The sequence below is a fragment of the Protopterus annectens genome, chromosome 12.part0, assembly GCF_019279795.1.
Source record: "Protopterus annectens isolate FY-2018-M chromosome 12.part0, PAN1.0, whole genome shotgun sequence".
NCBI lineage: Eukaryota > Metazoa > Chordata > Ceratodontiformes > Protopteridae > Protopterus > Protopterus annectens.
Window position 1 is genome coordinate 830,609,019 of NC_056746.1, and position 17,754 is coordinate 830,626,772.

At 40.6% G+C, this 17,754-nt stretch overlaps 1 protein-coding gene across 1 annotated transcript in view; it reads left to right on the plus strand.

The window, feature by feature from the left end:
- CDH26 (cadherin 26) overlaps positions 1-2,002 on the plus strand; it is a 2,018,873-nt gene extending 2,016,871 nt beyond the window's left edge. The window contains exon 17 of the mRNA XM_044089870.1: positions 1,187-2,002. Coding sequence (XP_043945805.1) covers positions 1,187-1,393 — 207 coding nt within the window. The 3' untranslated portion in view covers positions 1,394-2,002. The remainder of the gene's footprint in view (positions 1-1,186) is intronic.
- Positions 2,003-17,754: the final 15,752 nt, after the last annotated feature.

Below are 17,754 nucleotides of genomic sequence, written 5' to 3' on the forward strand. Positions count from 1 at the left end.
AAGTGGGATACACTCCAGAAGTAATGTTTCCACTGTTTAGGGCACTGGTTTGATCACACCTTGAGTACTGCATGGTGTTGTGGAAGCTAACTAAGAAAAGGGATATCAGGCTGTTGAAATGATTCCAGAGGAAAGCCGCTAGATGGATGCAAGGGACAAAGGGGAAGGAATGTGACCACAGCCTAGAGGAGCTACAGCTGTTTTTACTAGATGTCATTAGATACAGATGAGACATGGTATGGATGCACAGTGTCAACTTATGGAAATGTGAAGGGGTCATCCTGAATAGAAAGGTCAGTAAGGGAGACCATGGCACAGGCAGTTGATTGTAGAGACTTGCAATTGCTGGATTTCCACCTAAACTTATTTAGTGTTCCTGATCTGACTCTTTTAAATGGATATGCTGCAGTTATAAGTTAATGCTATCATTTAAAATTTATCACAAAACTTTGAAACATTATGAAACATAAACTCTTTCATATGGCATCATCCATCAAATTGTGAAGCAGAATAAATAGCCACCAGCCTTTTATAAAGATTTTGCGTGGACTGAACATTTAAAGTATCAGTCACTTCTTTAAATAGATTTGCAAGGAGTGTGTGTATTAATAAACTGTTCTTAGATTTTTTCTTCTGTGCCTTTTTCTCCTACAGTAACTTGCAGTCATCTAGCCCCTCCTGTAATGAACAATTCATTACTCCCTTCCCCATTGTTCAGGAACCCTAGGGGAGTGAGTTAGTGAGAAGCCTGTTATCCTGTACACAGTACAGAGATTTTAATCCCTATCCCCCCCCCCCCAGCTTGATGAGAGTTTCTGCCAAATCAGGGGTCCTTACTTTCTTTGAAGAATTTGCATATCTCCATATTTAGATTAATAGTAGCTACAGTGCTTGTACACGCTTGACAGATTCAGATGGATGTCATTGGCCCTTACAGTCAGATGGATTTCACTGGCCCTTTTCAGTACATCAACAAGACAAAGCACCTCTGTCTTCACATTATGGATGAGCCAACAGTGCACACTCACTGCTAAACTCCCATCTAACCTTTGCAGTGCTTGTAAATCATTCCTTTTTTAAGATACAAAACTTATCATACAGTACATATGTTGTTATGATTTATGCGTAGAAGATGTTTGCTTTTCCTGTGGTATATACTAATTAACTATTCCTTTATTTCTTTTAGAGAGTATACCATATTAAATACATGGAAAATAATGCAATGTTCTACAAGCCTCAGACTTATGCTTTTGAAGGAGAACTGGAAAAAAAGCAATCACTTGATTGTCTCTCTATTCCGGAAACTGACACTGGATTTGATTTTCTTAATGATATAGGGCCAAAATTTTCAAAAGTTGCAGAAATTTGTTTCCCAAAAAAAGAAATGTATTGACATTAATGGTAATAAATGGACTTATTTTGTTTAAAGACAGTGTAGTTTGTATCCATCATGTTAATAAGTTAGATAATTGTTATGTTTTGTGTTAAACATAACTGGAGCACAGATAAAATATTTTTCTATATTATTTTTAATTCCATTTATACAACAAAAGAAATTAGACTGGGTTTAAATAAAACTGCTACAAAGCCATGCTTGCATGCTTGCAGAAATTATTCTGTAAATAACCATATTTTGTTAAGAAAATGACTGTATAGTTATTATAGAGAAATGAATCTTAGTCAATTATTTGTTTTTCATTAATTTCGCAACACTGTAATTAAGAAATCTGCACTTCCAGATTGTTACAGAAAGAATTAAATCAATTCTATAAATATATATTATAATTGCTTCTTTCATTGTAAGGACAATTGTTTCTTGCACTGCTTTACTTTCAGTGATACTTTCTGGCCTCTGTATTCATATAAAATTGTGTTCTGGACCTGTGTAAAATGTGTTCTTTACTTATTTAATATGAGTTCTGTTACTCATGGTCTGTGGCTGAACTGGGTCCTCGTTGGATCAGTCCACTACTCCGGTCAGCAAACAAACATGAATTAATTAATTAATTAGTGAATTACTTAAACCAGGATTTAATTTAATAAAATATCAACAGTAGCTTCTGATGTTCTTCATGAGTATCAGTGTTGGAGTATGACCTCAGGGAAGTGTGCTGCAAGCTGAGATCTGGCATCCATAGATGACTGCTGCTAGCCTAGGTTCGTTATGTAGACATTCAGAAATGGGATCCCTTCTCACACAGCCAGACTGATCTGTATCATGGATGCCTTCAAGCTGCTGGTATAAAGATGGCCTTACACCCAGGCCTCTTTAGTTCTTTCTTGCCACGTTCACTGAATACACAGTACATGGTTCACTAAAGAAATTGATGTAATTAGTCCATACATACCGTGCTATGCCTCAAGGGCATCTAAAATATGCTGCTGGTGACCCTTCGTTCGTGCTTTTTTTGTATTTAGATGTTTCTGCCTTGTGAGGTACTTGTCCTGCATGGACTTGCACAATATGACTGCCACAGTAAAACATAGCAAGTGTGCTTATAAATATCAGGTTTACTTTTAAGATAGCCATCAGCAGTGTGTTTACTGTTTGGAGTCAGAACACAACTTCAGCACCTGCAGTATTTGTCAAGGTGTCGGAGCTCAGACTATTAGTGCATAAGGTTGTCAAAATGTACCTGAACAAGAAGAAACTAGAGGCCTTCTAAGATAAGCACACCATGTAGTTGAACTGCTGTATTAGTTGCTGAACATTGTTTTGAAATAGGAAAAGGAGAAGCCCTGGGAGACCATGGAGTTTGACGATTTCCTGAGAAATCCGAAGTTTAAAAACATCAGCACTGCAAAGATGCTCAACAAACCTCAGGTCTTAATTTTATTTGTTCATTTTATTTGCTTTTGTTACAGTGAGAGTCCTTCTGGGTGCATTGCCCATTTTCAGTGCAGGACTATCGAGAAAAGCTCCAAGAAGTGGCTGTAGTTTATTATAGAGTTTTAACAAGCTCAAAATAAAGATGTGCATGGTGGAATTCATTAAAAAAGAATATATACCACACAAAGTTTTAAACTGTAGTAAATTCCATGAAATGAGTTTGGTGAACGTTACAGAATATCGTCGAAGCAGGAAATTATCAGTATAATTGTAACAGCATCACTAAGCACTAGAATATCAAAGACACAGTGATACGAAACACATATATATTTATGCTGATATGTTCGCTGATAAGGGAACAGCATTGAAGCATACAGCACTCACTTCAGTAAGACACAAATAGCCAGTTGTGAAGAAATGGTCCAGTAATTATGAAGAGGAAATTCTGAGCTAAAAAGCCAAGGAACAACACCTAATGGAATGCCAAAATTCCAGTAAGTCACAAGAGAACTCCTTATACCAAGTAAGAATAGCTAAACTATGGAACAGCATTCCCTTCTCCATTAAACAAACTCACTTTTAAGACCAGACTAAAGCTACTTGCAAATCAGAACATTTGCAGATATAAAAATGATTTACAAGTAGCCAGAGTTTGGTTATAATCTTTAATTCACAGCAAGATAGCATCTGATTATGTTCCTTAGATGTCCCCCTTTAACACAAGAAGAAAATAAAAAAAAGTATGAAAGAAGTGGCCAGGTCTTTAAAAATACCTACTTCTTTTAGTCAGTCAGAGTAAGATCTCCCCACTGTGGCACTTGATCAGCCCCCGTACAATCTGATATCAGTTTTGTGCCCTCTTTGGAGACCACTTAGGAGGCCAACTTGGCTGAGGATTCGAGCATATCCAAACTGACAGATCAGATGACTGATATAGTTGTGAAAGGATAATTAAAGCGGAGTCTTTCCAAAATTCCCCAATTATTTTTCCAGGAAGACATCCCTGGTAGCATCATAGAGATACGTTAAGCTTCTTCTCCACCTTCTGCTATTACTCTGGGCAGTCCTTAATAGAGGAGAGAAAAAACTAAGCACACGTCTCCTGCTACTCCATCTCCTTCCCCTAGCAACCCTAAGGAGGACTGCTTTCATTTTTCTCTGGGGTTACTTAATGCTCTCATGGCTTTTCAATCTTCCCAGTTTGCCTCCCCTCCTTCTGCTTCTACCCCATGAATAGAAAAATGGAGTCATTATCTGAGGAAGAAGTTTTTCCTGACTCAGAATCTGTTTCTGATAATAGATGACAAATGAATTCTCCATTGGACTTTGAATCAGAGACAGCTGACACCCTGTTTACTGACCCCCCTCCCCCCAGAAAGGCATATGCTTTGGTAAGACTATCTATAGGATGATGAAGCATTTCAAGTAGGTGAGCAAACAAAAAGGGTGCTATGACCTCCATAACATGGAGGTATCTAACTCTTCTGCTGTGTCACTAATAATAGAAGTCCTTGAGGATACTTTTTGTCAGCTTACTTGACCCCAGACTCTCAACCTTCTACATCAAAGATTTCAGACAATGTTTATAAAGTACTAGAAACTCATACATTTCTCTATAAAAATCCTTCATCAGATTTGGTTGCTATCTCATTACAGTCTGCTACCCTCTACCATTGCTTCCCCTAAGGACAAGGATCATGAATAGGCATGGAAAAAGCTTTAATACATCAGCTACCCTGTCCTTCAGAGCTGTCAAGTATCAAACTATATGACCAAACCAAATTCTTACTTTTGTTTAGAATGACATGGCCAAAACAGTTTCTAATGTACCAGATTCTGACAGTAAGACCTCTTTACAAAACACAATGAGCTCTGCCTCTCTAGTAGCAATGCCTTCTGTTAAATGCAGGTATGATGCAGCTGATGTTTCTTTTACAGCATCTGCCACTGGTTTAGTTCTTAGAAGATGTGTTTGGCTGAGGCTGTATGCTCTTACAGATGCTGTGAAACCCAACTTTCTGGTTGCTCCACTAGATAAAGACAATTGTTTTGACAAATCTTCTGCTGTGATTTTTTTTTAAGAAATTAAAGGAATGGGAAAAGATTTTGCAAGGGGTTAAGGAGTTGTTTCTTTCCCTATCCATACGTTTCAGATAAATTATCCCAAGTCTAGACCATTTTGTAGTAAGCCTCAAAGACAATAAACAGACAAAATGTTTCCAAAATAAATAAATAAATAGCAGGATAAACCAAAATCACACTTTAAAGGATCAAAAGGATCCTTTTCCAGTACAAATACAACTTATGACTACTTTCTTTAACCAACACCTTCACCTTAGCCATTCTCTTCCAAAATTTTCAGAAAATGTTCCCTTTCCTTTTCTCCTTCCTTTTGGAAGATAAAACCTTAAGACTCTTGGGGTTTGGACATTCAAGAAAATGGATACAAGCTTCAATGGGAATCTTGTTTTGTTCATTTTGGTCCTTCAAGAGCAACAGCATCTCACATTTTATGCTTTTTTTTATACGGCGTACTTGATGCACTGGTGTAGAGTGCATGCCGGTAAGGCATTGTATTTGCTTCTTGTACTGCACTTAACTGTTTTAGGTTAGTATGTTGTACTAGAGTTTTATCATACTTTGCAGTTGTCCCTAAACAGCATTGTAAAAGTCTCCATCCAAATATCGTACTGTGAACTGCGTATTATTCCTGTTATTAGTGCTGAGATACACCTTTTGAGTGTATCATTTGCTGTTAAAAGCAGTTTGCCTTAGTTGCATTTCACTAGCCGACACACACACATTCCTCTTCTTCACTTCTGTTTCATTTTAAAGTGTATGCGACGCTAGCTGCCTTTCATAGTTTATGTAGCGATTTATCGCTCTTATTGTGTTTAGTCACAGAAATAGTTTGTAACTCTTTTTCTTTTATAACAAGAATATTATTTAACGCTACCTGTGCTTCCCTGCATCTATTCCTGGCCCTAACTGCCTGGAATTCCACCTCCTGCCAAACTTCTGTGGACTGTGTCCTCTCCTAGTGGACTTATTCAAAGTTATTTAATGCTACCTGTGCTTCCCTGCATCTATTCCTGGCCCTAACTGCCTGGAATTCCACCTCCTGCCAAACTTCTGTGGACTGTGTCCTCTCCTAGTGGACTTATTCAAAGTTATTTAACACTACTTGTGCTTCTCTGCATCTATTCCTGGCCATAACTGCCTGGAATTCCACCTCCTGCCAAACTTCTGTGGACTGTGTCCTCTCCTAGTGGACTTATTCAAAGTTATTTAATGCTACCTGTGCTTCCCTGCATCTATTCCTGGCTCTAACTGCCTGGAATTCCATCTTCTGCCAAACTTCTGTGGACTGTGTCCTCTCCTAGTGGACTTATTCAAAGTATGTACTACTCACCTGGAACATTGATTTGCTGCCTGTAATCTCCGGGCTACCCCTGTGCTGGCTGTAGCTTACCTGCTGACTGCCCCCTCTCTACTACCTCATTTCTCCTACTCTAACCTGCTAATCCCTCTGTCCTCCTACCCCCCACTCTGCCCTACTCCTGTCCACTGTTAGGCATCCCCCCACTATCCAGAACACTCTTCCCTATATCCATTCCTCCTTCTACTCTGCTTGTGTCCTCACTAACACAGCTAGAAATCCTAGGCTCCCCCTCTCTCCTTGCCCTATCTTGCTCTCCCTTACTTTTCTATAGTTGTACTGTGCTTCTAACCCCCTGCTATCCCAATCTCTGGCCCACTACCTCTGCTTATAGCTAAATCCCTGCACTCTCTTTTCTCACCCTCACACCTCTTCTCACTGATTATTTTCTACTGGGTTCTTCCTTGCTGGTGCAGCCCCACTCCGTTCGCTCCCCTACCTTACCCCCATTCCCACACACCCCAGTACTATTTCCTTTATACTTAACCATCCCTCCCCTTCCTGCCAAGCCACCCACTACTATTCCACTTCCTGCTTATCACCACTCCCACATTCCATTCCTAATGTCCTCTCCCCATACCCAATCCAAACTAACTTCCTTTCTAAACTCCCGCTTTTCACATCCAATCCAAACTACTCATCATGCTGCATCTACTTATATCTGCAACACTACATACCCTACTCTATATTTCTACCTCCTATCACTTCCATCTCACATATCCATTCCTCTGTTCTCCAACTTCTCACTCAATCTACAGCTTTCCTACTCCTTTTTCCTTCACCATTTCTCCAAACCTATTCAACACTTCTACCTCAACTCTATCTAAAAGACACATTCTACACATTCTCAAACCATCTAATAAGATTAAACCTAAACCGCCCAAATGCTATCAACCTTTCACATCTATTACTCTTCTCACAAAAGACCTACTCTCCTCTCGAGACATCCACCCAATCCCAGGCCCCTCTACACCTCCCCTCTCCCCATCCCCCATATCAACCTTATCTACCCCCTTCGAAGAAGTTCCTTCCACAAACTTACCAAACACACAACCCCTATCTCATAACTCAACTCCATGTAAATAACTAACCTTCTATTCACTGAATATTCAAAGCTTAGCCAATAAAACTACTGAGCTACACTCATGGATTGCTCTCAAAACCCCTCACATCCTATCCCTATCTGAAACATGGCTCAAGCCACATATCTGTAACAGTGAAATTCTTCCTCCTGGCTATAACATCTACCGCTCTGACAGACCTTCAAAGAAAGGTGGTGGCATAGCCATCCTCTACTCTAACAACATTAACCTATCACTTTACCCCATATCTATTCCCAGCTTTCACCCTGCTGAACTTCTCATCCTAAATATCCATTTGAACGCACACAAAAAACTAGCTGTAGCTTCCATTTATATTCCTCCTGGCAACAAAATACCCATACTGGAAAACATCTTATCCTGGTTCACCCTCAACATACCCTATGGAACACTCATTCTTGGTGATGTCAATATAGACTGGGCAAAACTATCTACTGTCTCTCCCTTACATAGCATTCACCTTCATTGTTTCCACCAACTCATTTCCACCCCAACCCACTTCCACAAAGCCTCAGCCTCCAGCTCTATAATAGACTGGATTCTCACCAACACCCCCCATCACTACCACCAGCCCACAACCCTATCAGACTCACTTAGTGACCATCTCCCTACCTCCATTCTAAGATACAACTCTCACACACTTAAACCCCACCTTTTCAAAGACTGCAGAAAACTATCTACATTTAATCCTTTACAGTTTAACTCCATACTACAAAACATTGACTGGTCCATCCTTAAACAACTTCCTCTAAATGATTCTGTTAACACTTTTAACAACATCTTCCTAAATACTCTAGACTCCCTAGCCCCCTCTAGGAAGATACAAGTGAAATCCAATCATGCTCCCTGGCTTTCAAAAGAAACTAAGTCCATCATGAAACAAAGAGACAGTTTCTGGAAAGCCTGAAGCAAATCTAAACAAACACCTCTTCTACTCAAATACTAACAACTACACAATCTTGCTAAAAAACAGGTAATAATAGACAAGAAGTCATTCTATAGCTCAGGGCAGAACAAATATAAATCAAACCCTCATAAATTCTGGACAACACTCAACAGCATCCTCCACCCTGGTAATCCCTCTAACCCCTCACCCTACCCAAACACAACTCATGAGGAAACAGCTACACTACTTAACTCACATTTTATCTCCTCCATACAAAATCTCCTACCCTCTCAACCCACCTCTCCCTCAGTACCTGTCCCCTCACCCACCCCCAACACTTCACCCTTTTACTTCAAGCCTGTGCCCATTTCCTACATCAAATCTCTACTGCTAAAACTCAAACCATGCTCCCCCTCCACTGACAAATTACCTCCAACCTTCCTTAAACTCGCAGCTGACTCTATCGCCTACCCAGTAACAACGATATTAATAAATAGATCTATGCAAGAATCTACTGTTCCTACCCTTTGGAAATCCTTCTACACTATCCCTCTCCACAAAGGAGGTAACTCCACTGACCCTTCAATCTACCGACCCATTGCCATTCTGTCCCCACTATCTAAGATACTCAAAAAATGCATCCACACTCAACTTATGAATCACCTTCTCAATCAAAACTTACTCACCCCTACCCAACATGGCTTTTGCCCCTATCCCAGCATAACTACTGCTCTACTATCCTTCACTCACACCATAGCAGAATCTCTGGACAACAATAAACTTACTTCCTGCCTCTTTCTTGACCTCTCCAAAGCCTTTGATACAGTGTCTCATCCACTACTACTATCTAAACTCACTAACTTTCACCTCTCCACCCCCACCCTCAACTGGTTTGCTCGCTATCTGTCTGAATGCAAACAATCAGTTAAATGGCTCTCTTCCCCTTCTCTCTTCTTACCTCTCTCTACTGGTGTGCCACAAGGTTCCATCTTGGGTCCCCTCTTATTCAACATCTTCACCAATGACCTTTTCACCTCATGCCATCAGTCCTCACTTATACAATATGCAGACAACTCCACAATCATTTCTACAGCCAACAACATCTCTGACCTACACTCCCTAACCCAAACAGCTCTACTATCCACTGAACAATGGCTTTCAGAAAACTTACTGAATCTCAGTCCTACTAAAACCAAACTCTTACTCTTCCTACCCCACTCTCTTAATCATCATAAATCCTCCTTTGTCATTAAGTCATGCAATAACACAGCTATCCTACCTGACACCCACACAAAACTCCTTGGAGTCATTATCGACGATGAATTAAAATTCAGTCAACACACACAGCAATGTATAAAGAAAACACATCAGAAATTAGGCCTCTTATACCGAAACAAAAAATATCTTAGTCCCGATGCTAGACTCACCCTAGGACAAGCACTCATCCTCCCCTCACTCCTCTATGCTGCTCCAGTTCTCACAAATATCCAAAAAACTACCCTGAATAAACTCCAACAATCCTACCACAAAATAGCCAGATTCATCACCAACTCCCCAAACAACACACACCACTGCATTGCTTTGAAGTCTCTACAATGGCTAGAACTCCCACAACTACATCTCTATCAATTTCACATGTTGCACTCTGTGCTCTTTAAACCATCCTACTGTCCATCCTTATCTCTCCTTGTCTCTGTCTACACCCCATCTCGACCCCTCCGCACCTCTAATCAACAATTGCTTGATATTTACCACCCAAATAAGTCAGTAGGTAAGCTACTCTACAAACACTCTGTGGCCCAAGCCTGGAACAAACTACCCCTTGACATTCGCTCTGTCTCTCACACCCCACTATTTAAAAGAAAACTAAAGACTCATTTACTCAATTCCAGAATTTGCCCCTGCTATGACCCTACATAGTTCTCTCCTCCCCCCACATTGGAATCACTCCATCAATTCTTGTCATACTTCTGAACTCTATCCCCACCAGTACAGTTACATAGCAAAAAAAAAAAAAAAACTTTGTGCTGTCATTTAACTATTGTTAATTTTGTTTATTATTTACTACTGTATTGTTTTGTTTGTGTTTTACTACTGAAATGACTAGTTTTATTTTTATTGTTTGCTATACCTGTATACTACTGTAGTGTTTTTTTATTGTACTATCTGGAGCTTTTCTCCTTGGGTCTCCACTGAAAATGGGACAAAATCCCAGTTGGACTAACCCGGTCAACAAATGTCAATAAATAAATAAATAAATAAATTATTGCTAGTTACCCAACCAAAAGGGATTCCAGTCTCTACGCAGATAATTTCCAAGTGTCTTTCCTATTCCATTCCTTTTTGGGACTTTTTCATGCCAAATTCCTACAAGGGCAAGCAAAAGCCCATTTTACAAAGCCATGGCTTTCTTAACAGCTTTTTTCAAAGGTTAAGAGTTTAAGTCCATTTTGGAGACAGCTATGTAGTCTTCTGCCCACACTTTCACAAAACATAAGATTGATGCCTTTTCCAGAGTTAAAGAAAGTTTTACTAAGATCATCATTCATGGTTTGCTGGATTGCAGCTCTTTGACTTGAAAATCCACACCTTCTTCCTAAATGCTTTGGATCCACTGCATAAGTGAGGAATGCTAAAGCAGTGATCTGATGAAGAACATAGTACATTTGTGCAAGAACTTTCTATAACAATAAATGTTTGTATAGATCTCTATTGCAGTATACACACAGACTTCCATCCTACTTTTCCATTTTTCTTTTTTATTTCTTTATATCTTTCTAGCAGCATAAATCTACATGGCTTTTCTCAGCTCATATCCACTCCTACCAGACTAGGTAAACCCCAAAACAAAGACAGCATCCTGGACTGGATCCTTACTAATAAAGATCCTGACCAGTACTCAGCAGGTACTCACCCAGAGGACATGAGTGATCACTTACTCACCTATGTTATCAAATTCAAGAAAATCACCCCCCTTCTTACAACCATAAAAAAATCAGGAATAATAATAAATTCAACGCCTCCATTTTTCAAACTGAACTTAAAGCCCACAACTGGACAATACTCAAGTCTCTTCCTCTTGAAGAGGCAGTTATCTACTTCAACACCACCTTCCTCAAGATTCTAGATTCCCATGCTCCAATACGGTCCATTAGAACTAAAACCAAAACCGCACCATGGCTCTCTAAGGAAACAAAATCCAAAATCCTATCTAGAAACAAGATGTGGGTCACATGGCGTACCTCTAAAGACCCACACTCCCACCAAACCTTCCGGCAACTTAGAAATGAAACTAAAAGAATGATCTTAAATGATAAAAAAAACTTCTTCCTCCACCTCCAACACAAGCACTTTAATAATCCACAAAAATTCTGGGCAGGCTTAAAACAAGCTCCTGCACCCAGGCCAGGCAACCCACCCCCACTCCAACAACTTGCAAACAACAGTGCCCTGTAAACATTGCTAACACATTCAATAGTTTCTTCACAGAAACTATACAATCCCTGGCCACACAATTCAAACAAACAACCAGCCCACTCCACCACCCATGCCAGTAGAATACTACAACTACATCAGATCATCTATTTACCTTCGATCCAGTACCCATATCCTTTATAACATCTCTTCTTAAAAAACTAAAACCCACTAAGCTAGCAGCTGACCTTCTCCCAGCTGAGTTTCTGCAAAAAGCAGCTGAGGCCATTTCCTATCCCGTCTCCATAATCATAAACCGTACCTTGTCAGAAGCCTTCATCCCCTCCATATGGAAAATGTCCCACATTATTCCTCTCCATAAAGGTGGTAGCTCACTAGAGCTAACCAACTACAGACCTATAGCTATACTCTCACCCTGGCCAAAATTATGGAAAAGTGTGTCCACAAACAACTGATGGAACACCTCACCAAAAATAAAATTCTAGCTAACTCCCAACATGGCTTCAGGCCAAATCACAGTACCACATCAGCCCTACTATCCTTTTCTAATACCATCAATAACTTCAGAAACAATAATAAACTATCATCTGCTCTTTTCTTAGACCTCTCCAAGGCCTTTGATATGGTGAACCACATTCAACTCCTCCATACATTAAAACTATCACTCAGCAATTCCACGCTGAAATGGTTCCAATCCTACCTGTCCATTAGGCAACAGGCTGTTCTATGGCAGGACAAATTATCTACATGCCTACCTGTTACACTTGGAGTTCCCCAAGGATCTATTCTTGGCCCTCTTCTCTTCACCATCTTTGTTAATGACCTGCCCACAATCACCCCCCCATGCCACATGCATTCAATATGCAGATGATTCGACTATCATCAGCACTGCCTCCAACCTGGCAGACCTCACTGCTTCAACCCAAGACACCTTCAACCTAATAAAAAATGGTTCTCAAGTCGACAACTAGTTCTCAACCCCAACAAAACAAAACTACTTACTTTCTCACCCACTAACAAGACTCTTCCCCACCTTCTCTATTACATCCTCCAATGGAATCACTATATCACCAGAAGCTCACACAAAGCTATTAGGTGTTACCATTGATAACTCCCTTAAATTTGACACCCATTTCAATCTTACCATCAAAACCGTCAATAAAAAGCTTGGCTCTCTCTATAAAGTAAAACACTTTCTCACTCCTCACGCTAAAATTACAATTGCCAGCACACACCTACTATCAACTCTTTTCTATGCCTCCCCCCTCTTTACAAACCTAAACAAGACAACCCTTAACAAACTTGCTTCTTGTTACAATCACATAGCTAGATTTGCCACAAATTCCACCTTTAGAACGCACCACTGCACTAACTTGAAGCAACTAGGGTGGTTAGAGTTTTCCAGCCAACTCCATTTCAACCAACTCAAAACAGCTCACCAGATACCGTATCACCCAGAGAAAACACTAGCTCTGAAAAACATCATTCACCCCTATATTAACCTGCAATCTTTACGCTCCTCCAATAAGATCTTAGCTCAAACTACCAAAGCCAATAATTCTGCTGGGGATTCTCTATTCTCAAACTTTGTAGGTAAAATGTGGAACTCCCTACCGACCATGCTCACCTCAGAACCCTCACTCCTACAATTCAAAAAAAAGCTTAAACCCCATCTCAATACTCTCTGGCAATGTCCCTGTTCCAAACCTGATTAACCACTATCATTTACCCTTCTCTTACCTCACTATCCTTAACCGCTTTTTAACAAGGCGCCTCGCCTTTGTAACTGACCTATGTTTTTTTTTATATGCTGCTGTTGTTTTTTTTTTTTTTCCCAAGATGTGATGTATCTTTATATTGTATTTAGAACTCAACTATCTTCCTTTTTTTGCATTGACAATGTTCATATGTCTGTTATGTACTTGGAGCTTTTCTCCCCGGGCCTCCGCTGAAAATGGACATGTATCCAGTCGGACTCTCCCGGTTAACAAATGTAAAATAAATAAAAATAAATAAATAAATATCCTTGACCTGTTTAATCCCACTAGACTAGTGGTCTCTTTTCATGGGAGACCTTAGGTGGTGTCTATACTACTAAGGGAAATTTGTCCAGGGCATCAGGGAACTTTCCCTAATACCTTTGATAAGTGCCATGAGATTTTTGGCATCCACCTTAACTTCCACCCACTCAAGCAGATGGGACCTTGGTTTAACATCTCATCAGAAGGACAACACATTCAGGAGTACAGCACTCCCATAATGTACAGTATTCCTAGAGGCACTCAGAGATAAGAATACCTGTTGGACATTTTTCCCTATAAACATGGAGTTTTCACAGCCTTCTTTCACAGTATGAAAGAAAAAGGGAAGTTGATGGCCAGTTAGGCACCCGGCATTCTAGAGCACATGGTTTTGACCCCTAACCAGAATTCACATTAGGAAGTTGCAGTGGTTCCTGAGGAGCACATATAATCAACAGTCCAGATCTCTGGAAATTGCCATGCCAGTGTTAAAACTATTCCAAATGAAAGTATTATTATGGTTGAAACAAATCTAAAGGAAAGAGGGCTGGATATTGGTGGATTGGATACTTGTTTGCTTGCTAGGGTACCCGAGGCGTACCACTTTCATTTAAGTAATAACCAATTTGTAGAGCAGTATTTCCAGGATATGAAAAAATCTATGGAAGCCCTGACCACAGAACCTATGCTGCCTACCTCAGGTATGGAGGTAGAATAGAACAGAAATGGAATAAATAGCCTATTCTGTTGCACTCTTTAGATTCAGATGATTTTCTCCTTCTTTCAGCTGTTCACATTAAGGGTCACCACAGTGGATCATCTGTTTCCATTTCTTTCTGTCCTCTGCATCGTGTTCTGTCACACCAACCACCTGCATGTCCTCTCTCACCACATCCATAAACCTTATCTTAGGCTTTCCTCTTGCCCCCTTACCTGGCAGCTCCATCCTTAGCATATTTTTCCCAATATACCTAGCATCCTTCCTCAGCATATGTCCAAACCAATGCAATCTCACCCCTCTGGCTTTGTCTCCAAACCATCCAACCTGAGCTGACCCTCTAATATACTGATTCCTAATCCTCTCAACCCTCATCACACCCAATGCAAATCTTAACATCTTTAACTCTGCCACCTCCAGCTCAGACCCCTGCCTTTTTGCCAATGCCACTGTCTCCAGCCCATATAACATAGCTGGTCTCACTCCTGTCTTGTATACCTTCCTTTCCCTTTCACTCTTACTGGTACCCAACTGTCACAAATCACTCCTGACATTCTTCTCCACCCACTCCACCCTACCTGTACTCTCTTCTTTACCTCTCTTCCACACTCACCATTACTCTGAACTGTTGATCCCAAGTATTTAAACTCATCCACCTTCACCAACTCTACTCCCTGCATACTCACCACTCCTCTATCCTCCTTTTCATTCACACACATTTATTCTGTCTTAGTCCTGCTGACCTTCATTCTTCTCTTCTCTAAAGCATATCTCCATCTCTCCAGGGTCTCCTCAACCTGTTCCCTAGTTTCACTACAGATCACAATGTCATCCACAAACATCATAGTCCACACGGACTCCTGTCTGATCTCGTCTGTCAACCTGGCCATCACCATTACAAATAATAAAGGGTCAGAGCTGATACTTGATGTAATCACACCTCCACCTTGAACGCATCTGTCACTCTTACCACAGACCTCACCACTGTCACACTATTCTCATACATATCTTGTACCACTCTTACATGCTTCTCTGTCACTCCTGACTTCCTCATACAATACCACAACTCCGCTCTAGACACCCTGTTATATGCTTTCTCTAAGTCCACAAAGACACAATGCAACTCCTTCTGACTTTCTCTATACTTCTCCATCAACACTCTCAGAGCAAACATCGCATCTATAGTGCTTTTTCCCAGTATGAAGCCATACTGCTGCTCACTAATTATCACCTCCCTTCTTAACCTAGCTTCCACTACTCCTTCCCAAAGCTTCCTGCTGTGACTGATCAATTTTATCCCTCCCTAGTTACTACAGTTCTGCACATCACCCGTATTCTTAGAAATTGGTACCAAAGCACTTCTTCTCCACTCCTCAGGGTATCTTCACACTTTTCAAGATTTCATTAAACAGTCTGGTTAAAAATTCCACTGCCATCTCTCCTAAACACCTCCATGCTTCCACAGGTATGTCATCTGCAACCTTTCCATTCTTCATCCTCTTCATAGCCTTACTTCCTCCTTGCTAATCCTTTGCACTTCCTGATTCACTATCCCCACATCATCCAACCTTCTTTCTCTCTCATTCTCTTCATTCATCAGCCCCTCAAAGTACTCTTTCCATCTGCTCAACACACTCTTCTCACTTGTAAGTACTCCTGTCTACTTTTTTCCATCTCTCTGACAATCCCACTTCTTCTTTGCCAATCTCTTTCTCTGTATACTCTCCTGTACTTCCTCGTTTCATAACCATGTCTCCTTGTCCACCTTCCTCTGTCCAGATGTCACACCAAGCACTTTTCTATCTGTCTACCTTACCAGCTCTGCTGTAGTTACCCAGCTATTCAGTAACTCTTCACTGCCACTCAGTGCCTGTCTTAACACTTCCCTGAACTCCACCTCACAATTACCCTATTTCAACTTCCACCATTTGATCCTTGGCACTGCTCTCACACTCCTCCTCCTCCTCCTCTTGATTACCAATGTCATCCTATAGACCACCATCCTATGCTGCCTAACTACACTTTTCCCCTGCCAGCACTTTCCAATCTCCTTCAGACTGGCCCTCCTACATAGGATATAATCCACCTGTGTGCATCTTCCTCCACTATTTTACATCACCTTGTGGTCCTCCGTCTTCTTAAAATATGTATTCACCACAGCCATGTCCATCCTTTTTGCAAAATCCACTACCATTTGCCCTTCTGCATTCCTCTCCTTAACACCATACCTACCCACCACTTCCACACCCCCTATGTTCCCTTCACCAGCATGCCCATTGAAATCTGCTCCAGTCACCACTCTCTCACCCTTGGGTACACTCATCACTACTTCATCCAACTCACTCCAAAATTTTTCTTTCTCATTCATCGCACACCCAACTTGTGGAGCATATGCCAGACACATATAATGTGATCATCCCAGAAGATATCAGGAGATCATGCTTAAACATATTGATAAGTTAACACAGAACATATCTGAAGTCTTTTACCATGATAAAAGTAACAGCTTAACCCAAACTGCAGAGAATGTAGGCAAGGCAAGTCCATCAGTAAGTATGTGATCGATGGAGTGGATGCTTCTTCCAGGGCTGTTTCACTGTGGTTTGCACCGAGAAGACATGGTTGACTTTATATATATTTTCCAGGTGATGGGCAGTGGGCAGATCTTCAATAGACTTTTGAATAAGTCTAACCATTTGAGGTTCCTTCTCTAGAAAACATTAAGAAGTCTGCAGAAGAAGGTAGGACTATGTAATTATTTTACCTCTAAAGCTTGGCCCTTTGACACCAATCAGACCAAAAAGGAATAGTACAGCTGTGCAGGTAATACCAGAAGAAGCATAAGTTCTGGAGTAATATACAGACCCAATTAATTCAACAAGAGGCATACAGGTCTAGGGACAGATCGTTAATCATTTGTCTTCAACAGTAATGGTCAAAGTTTTTTGTAGTAACTAATAGGCCAAGCTTACCCTTCTCTCACCTCATACTCTTTTGTAAGGGATATTCACTTCTTTACAAGCAACAGTGGTTACTCCTGACCTTGGATATCTGGGTAAGAGAGGAGGTTTCTATAGCCTGCATAACAGAATTTGCTGTCTTGCCTTCCAAGATACCAGAAGCAGTTCTGTCCTACCTGTTATAAAACACCGACTAGACTTTAAGGCAATCCAGAGATTTCCTATAGTAAGGAGAGTCACAAATAGCTACTCAAGATTGTAAGTGATAGTAAAGCTCCATTTGGACCTTTCATTACTCAGCAGATTTTTGATAAAATATAATCATGATGGTAGCAGTACTTATCTTACTCCCAAGCTACAATTCC